This window comes from Petaurus breviceps, unplaced genomic scaffold (genome assembly GCF_028583685.1).
Source record: "Petaurus breviceps papuanus isolate PSGF00001 unplaced genomic scaffold, PetGlider_PUasm1.0 567, whole genome shotgun sequence".
Lineage (NCBI taxonomy): Eukaryota > Metazoa > Chordata > Mammalia > Diprotodontia > Petauridae > Petaurus > Petaurus breviceps.
This window is the reverse complement of record NW_027186383.1, coordinates 9,600,955-9,619,928: the sequence shown is the minus strand read 5'-3', so window position 1 is coordinate 9,619,928 and position 18,974 is coordinate 9,600,955. Positions and strand designations below refer to the sequence as shown.

At 53.4% G+C, this 18,974-nt stretch overlaps 1 protein-coding gene across 7 annotated transcripts in view; it reads right to left on the bottom strand.

Annotated features, from left to right (window-relative positions):
• The window catches only part of ARMC9 (armadillo repeat containing 9), a 134,677-nt gene that overhangs the window by 56,744 nt on the left and 58,959 nt on the right, over nt 1–18,974 (bottom strand). For all 7 annotated transcript variants that reach the window (XM_069103261.1, XM_069103265.1, XM_069103264.1 and 4 more), the window contains 5 exons: nt 12,829–12,919; nt 11,202–11,325; nt 8,607–8,746; nt 7,163–7,239; nt 4,908–4,982 (listed from right to left, as the gene is read on the bottom strand). In XM_069103261.1, coding sequence (XP_068959362.1) covers nt 4,908–4,982; nt 7,163–7,239; nt 8,607–8,746; nt 11,202–11,325; nt 12,829–12,919 — 507 coding nt within the window. The remainder of the gene's footprint in view (nt 1–4,907; nt 4,983–7,162; nt 7,240–8,606; nt 8,747–11,201; nt 11,326–12,828; nt 12,920–18,974) is intronic.

Sequence of the window (18,974 nt, the reverse complement as noted above, 5' to 3'; positions counted from 1 at the left end):
AGTGCCCAGGCCTAGAGTCAGGAAGACTCCTCTTCCTCAATTCCAGTCCAGCCTTGGACACTTGCTAGCTGTGCAACCCTGGGCAAGGCACTTAATCCTGTTTGCCTCAGTTTCCTCATCTGTCAAATGAGCTGGAGAAGGGAATGGCAAACCGTTCCATTATCTTTGTCAAGAAAACCTCAAAATGGGGTCAGAGAGAGTCAGACAGGACTAAACAACATTTATTTCACCACTTTTAATGTGTTTTTGAGTATGTTTTACAATGCACATGATATGATAATATAGAATTACATATCTAATTTACAAATAAATGAAGAAATAAATATGGGGATAGTATTCCAAAACATTTTACAGACTGGCACACACAGCTGGGTTGGTTCCTAGTTTTATCTAAATTTTCCAGAAGGGCCCAGCAGGCCTTCAATGCTGAATGTGAATGAGCGAGGTAATGTATGTAAATTGATTAGTCCAGACCCATTCACAGGAGGAGGAGGGGCAAATGCCCTTTCAGATACAGAAGAGTAACATCTGCATAAGAAGGGGAAGAGAAGGAGGCCTCCCGGGCAGAGACCACAACCTGGTTCTCCACCCCTTCTTCTACTAGGAGTTTAAAGAATGGAAGTCCCAGAAGCCCCAGAACTACTTGGTAATTAGTGGGCCAATAGAACCATGTCCTGGGAGGGCTCACCTGTCAGGAGGCCCAGCCCCCTCAGCAGGCGGGCAGGCCGGTGAAGCCCACCGAGCCTTCTTAGAACCATGGTTTTAAAGTATAAAATAAAGTGTCTGGGATTACAAGAGGATCAATTATATTGAATTACAGTCATCAAATAAAAAAAAAATAAAAACAAGTTCCAAGACCTGAGGTTAAGGCCTGGAGCTGGAGGAGGTCTCTGGCCTGGGAGGAGAAGGCCAAGGAAATAACTAAGCTTTGTGGACACTAGAGATGGGCGGGGAGAATCACCTGCCAAGAGGGAGGTAAAAGGCCTCAGGACGGGGGGGGGGGGGGGGCTCTCCTTCCTTGTCAGAAGGAGTAGGCCAAAGCCAGAGCCCAGATGCTTTAAAAGAAGAGTGCTTGACTCCCCCCAAGGAGGAGCAGGGTTGGCAGGAAAAGTGGCCACCAGCTAAATCTGGGGGCACAGGCACAGCAGCAGGGGACCAGTGGGGAGCAGCACCACTTTGGGAGTGGGTCTGGCCAAAGCCCAGGCAGAAGCTTCAGCCTCCCTCTGCTGGGGTCAGCACACTGCACACTATTGGTCTCCTAGGGTCCTGAGCCTGCCAGAGCCCCGGGAGGGCAGCTGCCTTGCCTGGCCACGTCATTTCCTTGAACGCCTCAGCTCTGACCTGTCAAATGTAGGGGGGAGCTGTGGTTTTAGGGGTACAGACTGGGAGCCATCCCAGACTCCACCCCAGGGGCCAGGAACAGGCTTCATGGAGATCATTCTGCAAGCATGGCAAGTGCAAGCTTCTAGGAAATGATGTCATTTGTTGCCTTTGGATGCAGAAGGAAACCAGCTCCAGACTCCTGGATTGGTGGTTCCAGAAAGACTCTATGAGTCAGCCTCCGATGTGGGGACATTGTCTTCATTGGGAGGGAGCAGGTCATCGTCTTCACCGTCCAGCGGCTGGGGGAAGGGAGGGCTGACTCCCACTTTCTGCCAAGGAGACCTTGGGTGGGGCAGGCAGTGCTGAGTAGGTGACTGCCTTGCTCTGGGCAGCTTCACGGCCTGCTGCTCCCCTCCCCAGTTTTCATCAAGGATGCGCTCAATGTGTGTGCAAAGTATTCTGGTAAACATCATTTCAAGACCATTGAACCAACACAGGCTCCTCCTGGGCCTTCCAGACGGAAGTGGCATCTACACCAAAGGGGCTTCTCGACCAGAACCAACAAAGGTAGTCAAGCTTTGGTCAGAAGGTCTCTCAAGGCAGCCCGTGCCCCCTGCTGACAACTCTGAGGGTTGGTGGTACAAGGTGGGGTCTGGGCCATGAGCCCTGGGAGCACGCCTACTCTTTGTGGAAGGCTCTGAGAGTGTGGGATGAAGGGGCCGGCTCCTACTCCCGAGCATGTATGAGAAGGACTGGGTCTGGTCTGCTTCCTGCACATCCAGTGAGAAGGACAAGCTGCTGGGGGCCTCTAGGCTAGAGTGGAGCCTTGGGCCAGAGGCTGGGCTGCTATTGAGATCCCCACATCTGCCCCCACGAGTGGCACATGCCTCACTCTGGCTTCTGCCCTCCTTCCCTGCCTCGTGTGAAAGAGTGTTCAGAATGAGGCAGAGGAGGCTTGGATGCCGTGAGCTTCCAAAGGAAGCCACGAGAGGTCAGAGAGCTGGAGCTGGGGCCAGAGGCAGTCCACCAGTGGATGGACTAAGCCCAGGGCCAAGATGCTGGATCTACAAGCCGACAGCCTCTGCTGAAAGTGGCATGAACTGGATTCAGGGCTGGCTGCTGAGTGATGCGTGGGCCTGCAGTGTTTAGGGGAAAGGTCTTGTAGCAGCAGCAGGACCAGGCTCTCCCAGGCTCTCAGAAAGCTTGAGGCCCACAGCAGCCTGTCTTCCCCCCTGGACACCAGGAAGGGGAAGGGGCCTAATTGCCCCCCAGGAGCCTTTCGCACAGGCCCCTCGATCAGGAAGCCTTCCCCATAAGGCTCCTTGAGGCTGCACCCTCAGGACCTTCCCAGACATGCATGGGCCAAAGAGCACAACAGGGCCCCTCTGACCCCTGAAGCTGGCCATCAAGGCCCTCCTACGGCTCTACTCTAGGCTCCTAGCCACCCTCATGTGGGGAAAGCTTGAGGCCTCTCCCTCCCTGGCTGCCTTCCTCTGAAGCTTCTCCAGCTGATCAGTCTTCCCTAAAGGAGGGTATGCCAACATGAACACAGCACTGTAAACGTGCTCTGTCTGCCAGGGAAAAACACATCAGGAAGGTCCTTGCCCTGGTCCTGGACACCATGTTCTCTTACACCACATCATCTTTCCTGACGGCTGCTGGGTCCCCGCTGCTGCCTTACCCTGAGCTTGCAGGCCACTCAGACCCCTACATCTTTGTCAGACAAGTTACATCTGAGCATCCCTCTCTCTCCCTGTACACTAAGTTGATTTTCTAAGCCCCAAGTGAAGACTTTGCAGGCATTCCCATTCCCTTGCCTCTATTAGATTTGGCCCAATGCTCATTTGGTCAGTCCTATGAAGGTAAGGACATAGTGATTTTTCCCCTAATCACTTCCTATCCTCTCCCTCTAGTGGACATCTCGAGAACCAGCTCCTTGATGACCTCATGAGTGTGCGGATATGGGTCCAGGAGAAGCATCCCCTGCATACATGGGGGCTGGTCTCCTGGCTTCCTCCACTTTGTTTTTTTTACACAATTTTCCTTCTTCATGTGACAAATGCGGGCCAGACACAGAAGCTTCCGCATCCTAGAGGGAAGACCGGCCTATCAGAAGTGAAGGCTGTTGTTTCCCTTGTGGCCCCTCCTTAAATTCTCAGGATGACCTGGCCAGTCTGGGACCATGTCAGGCTGCCCAGAACCTCTTCTGGCTATTGCAGGAGACCGCATGGTTCCTCCATTATGTTTCAATGAGTGAGCTGTAGCCTGAAGCCTTCCTCCCTCTGCTTAGGAAGGATGCCAAGCATGCTGGAGCTCATCCATCTCAATGGCTGTTCCTTTGTCCAATTCCCGCTGATGGATGTTAATGGTGTTTTTCTAAAATGTCCGTTTGGAGCTTTCTGAAATGTGGGTTGCTGTGTGGCGTCTTCTCTCTCCTAAGTTGGGGCTTACTGAGATCTCTGTTCTAACACACTGATGGCCTGATACACTTAGACAACAGATTCAGAAATCATTCCCATTTTGGCAGCCAATCATTTTCCGTCGGTCAGCTGAGTATATCTCATCTCCTGTGACGCTTGTATGTTGAGTGCTTCCCATCTCCTCTGGAAGACAGGACTGACTGTATGTAAGCTTGAGGCTTTTGTAGTGGATCCCAGGCTTTGACCATTTTTGTTTCTTGATCTTGAGTCACACTGTTAGTCTTTGTGCTGAAGTCAGTGAGTTCAGAGGTGTCTGACAGCGTAAAGCACTGTGTAACAGCCCATGACGCTACATCTGTGAGTGGTCACTATGAGGAATGGCAGAACGAGGCAGCAGCATGCATTTCTACAGCTCTTTGATGTGTGCCATGCGCTTTACAAATACAGCCTCATCTGAATCTCACAGCAGCCCTGGCAGGCAAGCGCCAAGGACTTGTTAAGACCCACACACTAAGCCTGTAACTCAGGCCTTTATGAGATACTTACTGTAAAGCCCAAATCCAAACCACTCAGAAGTAAAAGCACAAGGCCCAGGTTTACTACAACCAGATAAAGGGAGAAGGGGATGCAAACATGGAGAATGCTGACAGAAATCAGGGCTGACTGACAAGTCTTCACAGATGTTTTATGGGCTGCAATCATGTCTCCAAACCTAAGGTGATTGTAATGGGTTTTACGGGAGTCTCCTACAGATCTTACAATAAATCATCAATGTTTTCTTTAGGTAATGATGGCAGCCCAGCCCCACGTCCACATGGGGCTCTGACTCCTGCCCTGGGCAGCTGCAGCTCTGACCAGAGGCTCAGATACATTCTTGTGGTAATAACTGTCTCATCAAAGATTGTTCTCCTGGGTCCCACCAAGGAGGCCCAGGGGCTACTTATTCCAGTGACTTGTGGCTCCACTCAGCCTCCAAAGGGAGTGTTTGGGCAAAAACTTCTAAAATAGTCAATTTAGTCTGTAATCTTTGCTGCTGCCCTTTTTTCACTTGGGCAGATGCTACCAATGCATTTGTAGCGTTACAAGGGCCACCTTGCAGCCCTCTAAGGAGTTCTGGATCCCACCCCTGCCAGACACATATGATCTCTCCACCGTGTTTCTTACCATGGCTCTTGCTTCCTCCCGGATGGACGGTATGGAAAGAATGCTGTACAAGGCACCATTCACATATGGCTGTATCTACAGGGAAAGAGGCAAGAATACATTTAATGGCACATTCTTGACTACCCTCTGTTAGAAGATTTAAACATGAGCAGGATAAGGGTCCATGGCCTGGTAATAGTAGCTAAAAAGAGATCTCCTATACTCTATGCCATCGCTGAAAAGAGGCATCCAGCTCTAGCCTGAAGACCTCTAGTGACAGCAGCCACCTTGAATCCTCAGCAGGCTTTTCCCTCGGCCTGCTCTGGTTTCTGGTTCTGCCCTGGGGGCCAAGCCCTCCTGCACCTGACAGATCCCCCCTAAGTCTTCTCTCCTTTAACATACTCAGACCCAGGTCTTCAGACCAATCCTTGTGGTACATGATCTCATAGCCCTGCCTACAGGAAGTGCCACGGCCAGCCTTTTCTTATCAATGCCCTTTCTAAAGCTGAGTGTGCCGCGGCCTAACGCAGTGGGATGCTAACGGATCCGGGATCTCATGGCAGGCAACAGTGCAGACTGCACCTTGGCTGTGCTTGTCCCGCCTGGGTCGCTCTCGTTCCTTTCCAATGATGGGGGCCTCCTGGTTTATCACCAGAAGTATGCTGGGCAACCAGAGGTCATCTCTTGCTCCCCACACGAGGCTTGATGCTGGCATGTGCAGCCAGTCAGTCGCCTGTGTCTCTTGTCATTCTTCAGGACTCACCGTCACACATGGCACCCACCTCTCTTAATGCCACTCAAAGTCCCCAGAAGTGGCAGGCCCTGAAGGCTCCCGGGCCTTTCAGATGACTCGCTGCCACCCCATCTCCTATGTCAGTACATATTACATACACACTCAGTGCTATTACGCTTCATCTTTCTGGAGGCAGCTGGGTCTGACACACCATCTCCTCCATTAAAATGGAAGGTCCTGACAAATGACTGCATTTTGCCTATCACCACCACTCGGGATGCAGCTGGGTACACAGCAAGTGCTTAATTAATGCTTCTGATTGACCGCACTGGTGCCGCTAAATGATCCTTTCTGCTGTAGCTGATGAGCTCATTGCCTCAACAAGGAGAAACAGCAGGGGATACAGGTCTGAGCCCTCTGGGGCAGGGCTTTCTTAATGTCTGTGTGTGTCCCATGTTGCCCTGGCTCCTCGTGCATTGGGCTTGGCAGCAACAACTCCACGTTCCATGGCAGCAGCCTATGGCTTTCTGGTCTTTCTCCGTTCTCTCAAGGTTGCCTGTGCTGGAGCTCAAAGGACCAAGGCACAGGACAACACGTTCCCTGATGGTCTTTAGGAAGTACAGGATTTGAATGATGTGAATAAGGCAGAGGAAACAAGGCGTGGTGTGTGCAACAGACTCCCAGCATCCCCCAAGAGCCTCCTGGGAAGCTCAGGCTTGCTGCAGACCACCAGGTGTTCCTTGGGCCTGTGAGCCTGGAGCCCCTCTCCTCTCCTGCAGCCCAAGCTGAGTCAGCCTGGGCTCTTAACCCGGGGCTTCTCCTTTGCCCCTGCCTGACAGCTGAGCCGTCATCGTCACTGGGGTTTGTGCACAAGCACCACTGTCTCTTTTCATAACTGTAATCAAGGGGGGATTGAAGTTTTCTGGTGGCTCATGATGAATATCCTTTCCAGGGTTGGAATTCACTTCTGGCTAGCTTCCCATGGCATCTTTTGTGGGGACCCAAAGATTGTTACGGTATGGGCTGGGGGGGAGCAATCTGATAATGCAAAGCTATCATGGAGGGGGCCTTTGGGAGATACAAGGACCCTTCTCTAGGATCTGGCAATGTGATTCACAACAGGCTGCACAGAGGCAGGTTGGGTCTTGGTGAGAGTTTTTTCCTCAGCAGCCACATCCCCACACCCTGCACCAAGAGGGACCCACCTCTAGCTTCTGGCCCTTTTCCTTCGGTGGGAGAACAAAGAAGTCTTCTCCCTTCACCTCCAGAGGCGGTGCGGTCCTTGGTGGCAGGGGGCTGGTGAGAGGACGACTAAGGGCTATGGTTCTAAGGGAGCCACAGTAAATGCTGACAAAGTGCTTGGCAGGAGGAATGAGGACAAGGGAGGAACATCCTCGGATGCCTTGGACATGTGGCGGCAGGGACACCAGCAGCTAGCTTTCTGAAGGGTCACCAACAGTGCATCTAAGAAGCCGGCACCATGAAGACCAGCCGCCCGGTGGCAGAGGCGGCCAGCCCAGGACTGGCGGCAGCCGAGCCTTACCTCGTGGTTCTCATGGCCGAGCAGATCCGACAGGACTTTGAGCACGAGGCCGGCCATCTTAGCGCAAACATTCTTACCTGCAGGAAAAGAAAACATATGGGACCCTGGCCCCAGAATGTGACCGCGCCGTTGCTGCCCAGGAAGGCTGCCACTGCCGCCAGCACTCCCAGGGCTCCCTTGAGTTACCAATCACTTCAAACTCATCTTCTTGTCTGACCCTTGAGACAGCCCTGGGAGGAACACACTGTGAGCCTGCCTGGGGAGAGGCTGCTACCCGACTTGCCCAAGGCCTCAAGCTGCTAAATGCCAGGGGCAGGATTTGAACTCCAGTCTCCCAAACTCTAAGTCCAACACAGACCCCACTGTGAGTCCCAGCTGTGTCTCCTAGACATGCCTGGCTCACACGAGAGCCCTTCTGGCCTTCGTCTCTATGGACACAAGCACCAAACACTGGCTGGAAGGGAAGGGGAAGGCAGTCAGCAGATCCTCACAACCGCCCTGGGAGGGAAGTACTATTATTATCCCCATGTTACAGTTGAGGAAACTGAGGAAGAAGCTAGATGACATGCCCAGGGTCACACTAAAGCAGCTCCTGGCACTGGATTTGAACTCAGATCTCCCTCAGGAGCACTGCAGGCCCAGTGCTCTGGCCACTGAACCACCTGGAGCCCTCTGCCGGGAAATCGGTGGTTAATACCAAGTAGAAATAGTGATGAACTGGATTCCTATAACCTGAGAAGAGGCTGGTTAGCATTAGCTCACTGTTTCTCAGGCCAAGTGGTCTCAGAACTGGGGGTGGGAACATGAGTCAGCTGTTTATTAGGTCAGGCCGTCGCTGACCCTCCCCCTGGTGCAGACAGGGCTCCTCCCAGGAGGCCAAGAGTCAGGCCTGGGGCTGGCCAAAGGATGGCCAGCAGCCTGGCCGGGGAGGGGGGGCGCTTGTCTCCTGCTCTGGGCTTCTCACTTTCGGACACAGACAGCAGCCCTGGCCACCTGTCTGCCTCAGGCTTCTCTCCTGAGTCCTTCTGGCTAGCACAGATTCACCAGAAGAAAGGCCCCTGCTCTCCTACAAGGACAAGGACAGAACAAAGGCCTTGGGTCACCGTCCACACAGGTTTGTGTCGCAGTGGAGCACTGGCTACGGAGTCAGGAAGGCCAAATCCTGTTCTGGACACTCCCCAGTGTGGGAGGGACCCTGGGGGTCAATGAGCCCAGAGAGGGTGTTAGGGGGTGAAGATGAGTGAGAGCTGCAGCGTCCAGGTGGGCACAGGGACAAGGCCAGATTGATCATCAGGTTTCTGCTACAACAACTGGTCCCACCCACGACCAAGAGAGCTCACGTGCCCCTAGAACCATGGACCTTCCCAAAGCTGAGGACAAGCAGAGAGCACAGTGGGCCCCTGGGCATGCTGGGCTGCCCCCCAGACCCCCCGGGGGTTGAGACCTGCACTGCGAAGGCAGAGGTTCATGAGCAAGGCGACTGAGTACTCAAGGGTATAGTCAGACAGGCAGTCGGGGTCCTTGAGCACTTCAATGAGCCAGAAGATGAGGCCATCCCGGATCATGGTGGACTGCAGCGCACGCCTGCAAGGGGAAGGCCTGGCGGTCACTCACACTGGCAAGCATGGGCACAGGAGGCAGCCAGAAGCCAGAGCAGAGATTGGGGCTCACAAGGAGCATCAGCGCCACCCACCCTCAGCAAAGGCGCTCACGCCCCCTCTCCTGCTTCACTTAATGGGCCACCAGAGAGGGCAGAACTCTACAGAGCGGTCAGACACATGGTGCCTTCACAGGGGCAGATGGCAACTCAATTTTAGGCACCAGAAAGCAAGAGTGTTTCCACACACATCCCCTTCCTGCTGGCCAATGTGGCTCCACTCTCGGAGGCAGAACTTGATAACGTCCTGACTTCCTCTGCTAGCCTCTCCAGGCTTTGGCCTGCCTACCTAGCCAGTGCTGGCAGGTGATGACTCCTGGAGGGAGGCCACAGGGACAGAGTTCTGCCATGGCCAGCCCCCACACGCACCACATCTGTTTCCGTCTTTGTAAGATGAGCTAATTGTGATGTCCTTTCCCCAGAACCCAGTTCTTGAGGGCCTTGCTGCAGTCTTCTAGACCCAAAGAAAGCCCCAAGAAAGGCCTTAATGAACAGCCATGGTGCCAGTTTGTAAGAGGGAATGGCTTTCCCTACGACATGCTCTTCACTGCATGGTCTGAGCAGGCATCCTGAAGCAGCCATGCCCACTTGGGCTGGCTCCCAGGCAGGGCTGGCTCTGTTAGAATTCACTAGGGGGGGTGTCCCATTTAACAAGCCATGGCCCCCTGCCCCTGCAGACCTGTGGCTTCAGCACTCCATGACCTTTCACTGGCTGCACCCTGGGCCTGGCACCTTCTCCCTCCTCACCTCTGCCTTCAGTCTTCCTTGAGACTCTGCTCAGATCTCACCTCTGCTGGTCCCCTTCAATGCTAGTACCTTCCTCTGGACTACCTGCCTTCTAGTGCCTTGGCCTTTGTCTCGTACAGAGTCTGTGGGCTGCGGGCTCCCTGAAGCCAAGCATGTTTTTACCTTTCCTTACATTCTGCCCACTCAGCACAGCGCCTGATACCCAGAAAGTGCTTCCTAAATGCCTCTGCACTTTGAGACCCAGCAGTGGCAATGAGTGGCAGCTACCACCCAGGAAAGTCTCAGCACCAAGTCCTGACTAATAACACTTGGGTGTCTCTTTCCTGATGTGCTCGGAGCACCATGGCCATTGAGGGCTCTTGGTGGGAAAAGGTCTCAACCGACCAAGGAAGAAGACGACGATGCTACACCTTCTTTGCGTCAGCGGCATCTCCCTTCCACTGCAGGGGAATCTCATGGGGAGATGGCCGCTGAGCACACTGAAATATCCAGGAGACTGGTGCATTAGGTAATGTTTCTTGGAAAGGGAGCAACTACTCATTGTCTATTTGTATGAACGGAAAGAGATGTTTATTCACCACTGATGTGTCTCCACACCTTAAGAAAACTGAGCTCTCTGTACACAGGCACAGTTCTGCTTAGTAACTTATCTTTTGTTACAGAGATAAAGGATGGCTGTACCTGGAAGAAGGAAAAGCTGGTGAGAGCTATTCACTCTTGTATTCTGCCTGTGGAAACTGGCAAAGAATTTCACCACGAGTCACTCGGTCATGCATTTAGAGTGGGAAGGAACTTTAGAGGCCAACTAATCCAACTTGCTCATTTTACAGAAGAGGAAACCGAGGCCCAGAGAAGTTCAATGACTTGCCCAAGGTCACACAGCTGGTAGGTGTCTGAGGCAGGATTCAAACCCAGACCTCCTGACTCCAAATGCCCACTCCACTATGCCACACCACCCACCCCCTCCATTCAGCCACTCCAGACAATAATAATTCGTAAGTCTAAAGGTGTGTAAGGCTCATTCCTCCCAACAACCTTTGGAATATGACAGTAGTAGATATTGGAAAAATCAAGCATTTCAAAGATTGTCCAAACCCACCACGAGACAGGATCACTAGCTCCAAAGCCCAAGGGGCAGTTCAGCTGAAAACAAGAGGTAAGTCACTGCTGCCAAAAGGCTGCTAACGCTCAGAAGACAAGCAGAGAGCCTCAGAAGGGCCTGGCAGACAGAGGCGCTATTACCAATTCTGCCACAATCCACCACTGTCTCCCTGACGCTGAAGAATGATAAAAAAGAGCTTAACTTGTTGCCACAAAGAAAAAGTGCCTGTCACGGCATCATGTCAAATCAGCTTCAACAGGCTTTCTCGGTGCCTTACTTTGGAGTCACTGAGGTAGAATGGGTTCATCATAGGTAGTGAGCCCCCTATAACCTTCAGGTCTGCAAGCAAAAGCTGCAGACCCAGCTACGGCTCCTGTTACAAGGGAGGCCTCTATTGTAAGGGAAGTGGAGTTCTTTGGAAGGTGGAGGAGGCCTTTAAAGCGAAGACAGCAGTGAGACTTAAAGAAGCCTCCACTACTTCTGAGGGGCTTGCTCCCCACCTCCCTCCCTCCTACCTGCAGCAGAGACCTCACCTGAGGCTGAATTTCTGCAAGGCCCCAAGCACGTTCTCCCGGGTGAGCAGGTCCTTGTCTTCGTCTTTCAGTCTCTCCTCCAGCATCCTCAGCAGCTTGGTGTTCTGGGAGAGGTAGAGGCGGCCTAGCACAGTAGGGATGGGGGTGGAGGGGAAGAGGGTCAACCTTGATCACACTGGGGGCTCTCCCCAGACCATCCCTCCATGGAAACTCTCTGCAGTGTGCTAGCACAGGCCTGGTTGGCGGGGGGGGGGGTGTAGGAGAATGTATTTTAAAAACAACATTCAAGGATTTCTCTTCCACAAGGTAATATCTGGGCAAACTGTGGAGCGATGTGAAGACAAGAAAGAAGCTGGGGACCTCAGCCACCAAGCACACAGGCTCTTCCATTCTGATTAAGGCTTCCTTAAAGCCTCTCTGAGGTATATGTGCAGGGGGTGATCCTGAGAAGGATCACCAGTCTGGAGGCTCCTGGCCACACTCCTTCCTCCTGGGAATGGCCAGGGAGGGTATGCCACAGCAGCAGCAGCAGCACTGACCCTGCGATGGAAGGCTGGGCTCTGGGACTGGTCTAGCACATGGACATCACTGAACAAAAGCAGCAGGTTATGGCTCTGACCCCATGGGCCAGTTCCCAAGCTGGTCAACAGTGGGCAGCAATTCATCCATGGCCCATGAGTAGAAATGCCAACTGTGCCATCTCAGAGGCTCCTGCTGGCACTACCACAAGTCGTGGCTTGTCTGTCAGGACTGAGTTCCCAGGCTAGCCCACATGGTAGAGCAGAATGTCAAAAGAGCTAGATTTAAATCCTGGAGTTGATATTGACTTGTATGGCTTTGGTCAAATCACAACATCCTTCTGAGCCTCAGTTTCCACATTTGTAAAATGAGATTAGAAAGATCTGCCAAACCGACGCTGCAGGAAAGGGGGAGTGGGGGCTGTGATGAGACCAGTGCTCTGTCAACTTGAAAGAACTATACCAGTGTCTTTTTTTTTTTTTTTGCCTTTTGGAGGGCAGTTGGGGTTAAGTAACTTGCCCAAGGTTACATGGCTAGTTTTTTGGTGTGGGTGTTAAGTGTCTGAGGCCGGAACCGAACTCGGGTCCTCCTGTCTCCAGGGCCGGTGCTTTACTCACTGCGTGTGTATCATTTTTATTAAATAACTGACTTCTAACATTTCAGAAGGCAGATGTGTCCTGTCTGACGTAACAGAGGTGTCTAAACCAAAACTGAATCTGGAGAAAACCAAGATACCTCATTCTAAGAGAGGGCTCCCTCTGCACCTGGGACCAGCAACAGCTTGTCTCTGGCATTTTTGGATTCACTCTGATTTGGAGACTTACACTCTGCTGAGGGAAAAGGTGCCAACAGCTGGAAATCAGGTCTGAAGGTTGGGCCCTGGAGAGGGTATTACCCAGTGCTGGTGGTGGCCTTCAGCATCTTTCAGAAAGTCACCAGGCAAGGCAAATCCCAGATAGTCACTGTACTTGGCTAACAACAAGCCAGGTGGGGTGACTGCAGCCCCATTAGCAGGCACCCACAAAGGGAAGAATGTTAGAACCTTCCAGAATTTCCAATCCATGACCATCAGTGGGCCACGGTAGGTGAGCAGGATCCCAAGCCTCACCTTCTGAGAGGGAGGCAAAGGCATTGATGAGTCGGGCCATGTACTGTCGGACCACGTCACTCTTGGAATGCAGAAGCTGGAGCACATTTCTCTGTAAGAAAAAAGCCCAAACAAGAAAAACCCAAGGTGAAGAAAGAGTCTCAGGAATCATCTCAAGTGATCTTCTTACTAAAGCTATGCCTGAGGACAGGTCAGAGAAACAGACCTAAACTGGGCTGGGCCCTTCCCACATGGTTACTACCTTCCCTCCTAGTCTGCTTCATTCATAACTCCCTTACCTCCTCACCCTGGCTCACCTCTCGTACCCAGTCAGTGGCCAAGTCTTAGCCTTTCTACTTTCATGATGGCTCCTGCCTTCAGCCCCTCCCTGCCACTCCATTATTGCCAGCAGCCTCTTAACTGGCCTCCCTGCCTCTCATTCTTACACATCCCCCACACCCCACAGATTTGAAGACATGACTCTCCTCCTCAACCTATTATCTCAGGACACAAACTCTTCTGCTTAGCTTTAAAGCCCCCAGCCTCCCTGGACTCGGCCTTCTTTCTGCTGTCTATACCTTGCTCTGCCTCCTGTCTCCACGCCCTCACTGGCCACATCCGTGCCTCGATGCCCTCCATCCTCAGCTCTGCCTCACAAAGACCCTCTCTTCCTTCAAGATAGCCCATCTGCTACATGAAGCACCCCCCCCCCCCCCCAAACTACCCTGCACGGTGGAACTGTTTTTAATTTACTTTACATTCATGCTATATGGACATACATGTGGTTGTCTCCCAGCTGGAATGCCAGCTTGTTGGGAGTGCAGATGGCAAGAGTTGCCAAAGCAGTTTCTGGGAATGTTTAGCAGCCCAGGGCTGTGCCAGGGCCCAGAGAGGGCCTATCCCTGAAGACAGTGCAGAGGGGCCCAGGCCTCTCTGTCGCTGGGCTCTGGGGTGCTGCTGTGCCAACCTAATTGGGCTGCTTGTTGTTCCTCAAGGAAAACATGCTGTCTCTGCCTCCCGCGTTGGTACACACTGGCCCGGTCCTGGACAGCCTGCCTTCAAGGCTCCGCTCAGAGGCTGCCTCCTCCAGGAAGCCTGCCTTCTATTCTCAGGGCTTTGTGCCTTCTCTCTCCTAGGCTACTAGGAATTGTAATGGATTGAACCCCAGGCCTGGAGGCAGAAAGACCTGGGTGCAAATTAGGCCACAGAAACTGACTAGCAGTGTGATCACGGACAAGTCACTTAACCTCTGTTTGCCTCAATTTCCTGATCTATAAAATGGGGATAAGAAAGCACCTACCTCACAGGTTGGGAGTGAGAATCAAGCGAGGTATTTGTAAAACTCAGAGTCCTTGGTAAATGTCAGCTATTCTAATCGCTGCCATTGCTATCTGTGCATGTATCACAGCCCCCAGTATGAAGGCACAGCAGGAGGTGATGGGCAGATGGGAAGGTGAGACACACACATGTAAATAATCACATGCAGAAACAAGACAACCCCAGCCTGAGGGTGAAGGAGATTGGGAAGGCGCCATGTGCAGCGTGGTGCCCGCCGTGGTGCCCGCTGCGAGGCCAGGCAGGAGTAGGGCACTCCAGGCATAGGTGTGGTGGGTGAGGAACAGAGAAAGGGCCAGTCAGTGTGGGGAGGGCAGGAAGCTACAGTCAGAAAGAGAGGCTGGGCTCCCGAGGCAAAGGGCTTTAAATCCAAACAGTGGAGGTTACCTTCTAAACTCGAGGCAGCAGGGAATGCCCAGGTCATGCCTAGCCTCGGGAAGCTCTCCTTGGGACTATGAAGAGGCCTGGGCAGGGAGCCCACGGAAGAGGCTGCTGCACAAAGGCAGATGAGAGGGGTCAGAGATGGACGGAGAAGCACTGGGGTCTGCTGATGGAACCACTGTGCCAGGGATGGGGGTGGGGGTGCGCAGTGCAGGACAACGTGACGGTTAGGAAGAGGACAGACAAGCAGATGGCAGGGGTCTTCAACAGAAAAAGGGAAGAGGCCTAAAAGGGAGAGGGAACAAGTTCTACACTGGACATGAGAGTGAGCCTCCCTGGGACGCCCGGTTTGGATGCACAGCAGTGAGGTCACAAGTAACCTGGGAGGGCACGGTGGGAGGCCGGCAAGCCTGACCCATGGGATTGAGAGGTGAACGGGGCTCTGGAAGCAGAGGAAGAAAAAGTCCACGAGTGTTTCAAGGGGAATCACAGAGACACGGGCTGAGCACGAGTGACAGCTGGAAGGCCGGGGAGCCGCAGGCATTTCTGCAGAGAAGGAGACACTCAGGCTGAGAGAGGGAGAATTCCAAAGAGATGGGAAGGGAAGGATCTGCAGCACAACTGGCCTGGGGCCAGCCTCGGACAGGCGACCTCCTCCTGGGACAGAAGCAAAGGAGACGAGCCCAAAGCTTCGGGGGAGACAGAGAAGCCCGTGGCAGAAGCCTGTGCTCCTCGGGCCGAGTCATCTGCCCCAAAGGGGAGAAGAAGATTCACAAGAGCCATCGTGGGCAGTGGGGCGAGTCCTCAGGGGAGAAGAGCCAGACAGCAGGGTTAAAGATGAGCAGACTGAGCAAGGCTGCCTGGGCCAGGTGGAGCCGCCTCTGAAGAGAGGAAAGGGAGGGAGGAGCCCGAGGGGACAGAAGGGCTGACAGCAGCACATCTATCCAGCCAGTTAGCTGGAGCTGCAGGAGGCTGAAAGCCAGATCGCAGCTGGCTGGGAAAGGGAGGAGACAGCTGGACGAGAGCTGGGGAGTATGGGGAGCAGACGGGAGAGTGAGGGGCGGTCTGCCAGGGTAGGCAGCAAGATGGGGAGCCCCGCAGACACATGCAGGCAAAGAGGAGGCACCCACTGGAAAGTCCCCTCAGATGATAATTCGTGCTTTAATCCCGACCATGACCTTACTCCTAGGCCTGGTCTTTATCCTCACGACAACTTCCAGCCACCTCACCCTCTCACTTATCCTGCCACCATGCTGCTCACAGTGGCTAGTCTGGACCTTCACCAGACCTGAATTCAAAGGCTTCCAGACCTTTAATTAGCTGTGGAGCCCTGGACAAGTCACTGAACCTGCTTGCCTCAGTTTCCTCATCTGTATAAATAGGGCCGCCCAGGCCATCGTGACATGTTTCCTAAGCCTCAAAGTGCTAGGTAAATGCTTCACTGCTGCCTGTGGACCCCGTCCCTCCTAACATGCTGGCTGGCAGCAAGGCCAGGCTTCCCTCTCTACTTCCTGCACTGAGCCTCTCCATGAAGGCTGAGCCTGCCAGCCACTGAGGCCCCCAGATCGTTTTCAGAGGAAACGCTGGCTTGAACTGCTGCCTAGCCACACCTCATCTGCCTCCTCCCAGTGACATCTTATTCTAGTTGGCCTCATGCTCCAGCCCGCCAAGGTCCTTCACGCCTCCCTCTTCACCTTCCGCGGACACCAGCCATGCATTCATGATGCCCGAAGGTCGGCTCGCACTGGGGTTGGCGGTGGAAAGATGGCTGGTTTCCCTGGAGAGTGGGATGGGAGGCCTGGTTTATGGGGCTGAGACCGGGGAGCGGGCACAGAGGTGGAGGAGGGAAGAATCCCCGGCTGGTTCTTCCCCTTGCTGTTTGTCCTTTGTTCTAGGACAGGATCAATGACAGCACCAGGTGATGTCTTGACCCCTTTGTGAACTGGACTTAGTGACGCTGAGCCTCACTCTCTCTTCCTGAGTCATGCAAGTCCAACGACTGACAAGCCAGGATGACTGTGAAGGCCCGGGGGCAGGGGGATCTTGGCCTTTCCCAGGCCTCAGTTTGTCTGAGGCAACACCCATTCAGTGACTAAGGGCTAGGTAAGAATTGAGAGAAGAGATGGCCTAATTTACCATCACAAAATTATCCACCTTCTAGGAGCTTAGTGGAGGAGGCCAGGGAAGGGAGGTGGAATGACAACCTGAAAGGAGGCCAGAAGAGGGTCATTTCAGTTTAGAGAAGAGAAGGGGGGTGGGGCAGAGTAGCTGTGTCTGCCTGGACAGACAGAGCAGAGCCCAGATCAAAGGGAGGCAGTTTCAGAGACAGCATCTGGGGCCTTGAGGCTGAGTAGGCTGCAAGGTGCCTTAGCAGCCCTTAGACCTGGGGCCCCAGGCCTGGGCTCGGCTGAATGCCTCTGAAGGATTCTGATAGGAAAGGTATCGAAGCCATTATTCTCTCCAGGGCTGGGGCACCCCCACTACCAGGGTCCTAGAGAACTCTGCATCCAGATGGCCCAGCTGAGGGGCATCTGGAAAGCTCTGGTAGCTTCTCTGTATTGAATAAAAGGACTTTTTTGTTGTTTAAGTCATCTGCTCAGTCATAATCCTGCATTTGGGGCCAGAGGGCACCTTGCCTAAGACAGGCAGAGAAGTCAGGGCAGTATAAGGAAATCAGCTCTGTCCAGGCCCCCTGGACATCTTCAGAGTCTGGGGTCAGGGAGAGATCGGCCTTCCTGGCCCGGGGGTCCTTCCAGCTCTAAGATCCTCTGGGGTTGGGGCCTGGTCCCCCTCCTCCTCCTCCTCAGCCTTGCTGACACTCTGGGTGCTGCTGGTCTCTCCCCCTGGTCAGTCTGTGCTCTCTCCCTCCATGATCCTGGATCCCCTCCTTCTCAGGGTCCTTGATTGGATCACTGCCCACATCCCTTCACCCCTCAAGGCTCCGTCCCGGGCCTTGTAAGCCTGACTCTCAGTGATTCCATCATCGGCTCCACAAAGGAAACCACATCTGTCCACCCAAGCGCTCTCCTGAATGCGTTCCACACTGTTGGCTGCCTTATGGATGTGACGTCTCCCTCCACTGATGATGTCCCATCTCAGAGTCGATGTCTCCCAAGCACAGCCTCCCTTTCCTGCTAAGACTCTTCCCCTCCTCCAGACTTCACTATGGTGCTGCCCTCACCTCCTCTCTCTTCACCACCAGCTCAGCAGCAGCAGAGCCTTCCTGACTCTCTGGGTCTGGCATCTGGCCCTTCCCTCTCTGCTCTCAAAGCCACCAGCTAAACACAGGCCCTCACACCTCTCCTCAGGCACTCCTGGCCACAGCTAACGTCTCCTTCCACTGGTTCCAACCTCCCTTGCCAGGACCGACCCTGCCACTTTCACACACTCTGTTCTATCAGCCACACTGGCCCAAGCACCCCCTGCTGTGTGGCAGGTTCTCTCCCAAGACAAGTTTTCCTGACGTTGTACGAGGTTCCCTTTCTCTCCTTCCTTGGGACACTTGTGTTTCCTTCTGTGCTCACGTTACAGCGTCCAGCAGAACCTGGGAGTGGGGAGGGGAGGGTGCCTGCCTTCGTATCCCTAGCCTTGCACTTTCTTCCTTTAGGCCCATCCCTCAGGTAGGGAGGTCTTGGTGTGGAAATGTCCTCTACTAACGCAGATCAACAACCAGTCTGTAACAGAGAGCCGATGTCTCTCAGAGATTAAGTGACTCACCCAGGGTCACACAGAACACATGTATTGGAGCTTGAACTACGCACAGTTAATAACTATTTGCTGAATTAAATTTCTATGTAAACATCTACGTGAAGAGGAAAAACTGGATTAATTCTCAAGTTCAGTGTAAACGTGTAAATGGCCTGATGTTTTTCACTCCATGCTATTGGCTCAGTTGCTTTAACATCTTTTTGGATCACAGACACAGAGTCCCGAGCAGAACTCCCGGGTCGTGCTGCTGCCCACACAGAACTTGAACACTGCCCTCCACAGGAAACCAGACAACCAAAAGGGCCAAGATGTCATTGGGAAATGGATGAATTGTACGGCCTTTCAAGTGATTAAGTGACCAGAGTCACAGGACCAATAATAAAAAAAGGGCAAGGGTTGCCGCTGACTTCCTCAGCAAGGGCACGACCACAGAGCTACAAAGTAGACTCGATGCCTTGCACTTGAGCACTGGGCCCAAGCCAGGGCCCGCTGGGGCCTCCTTTTTCTCTCTATTGACACAGAAAGGCGATCCTAGCTCAGGAGAAAGGGAGTTGGCAGCAAAGGGACACAGATGAACCTGCACATGCCTAACCATGGGCAACTGTCACCTTGGCAAAAGGCAGACGTCAGAGGCCAAAGGTGGGCAACACAACAGTGCTGTTAGTGATGACTGGGCAGAAAAGTGCCCTCTGAGTTAGGCAGCCTGGGCTCCCCATCCTGCCACAGACACACACACACACACA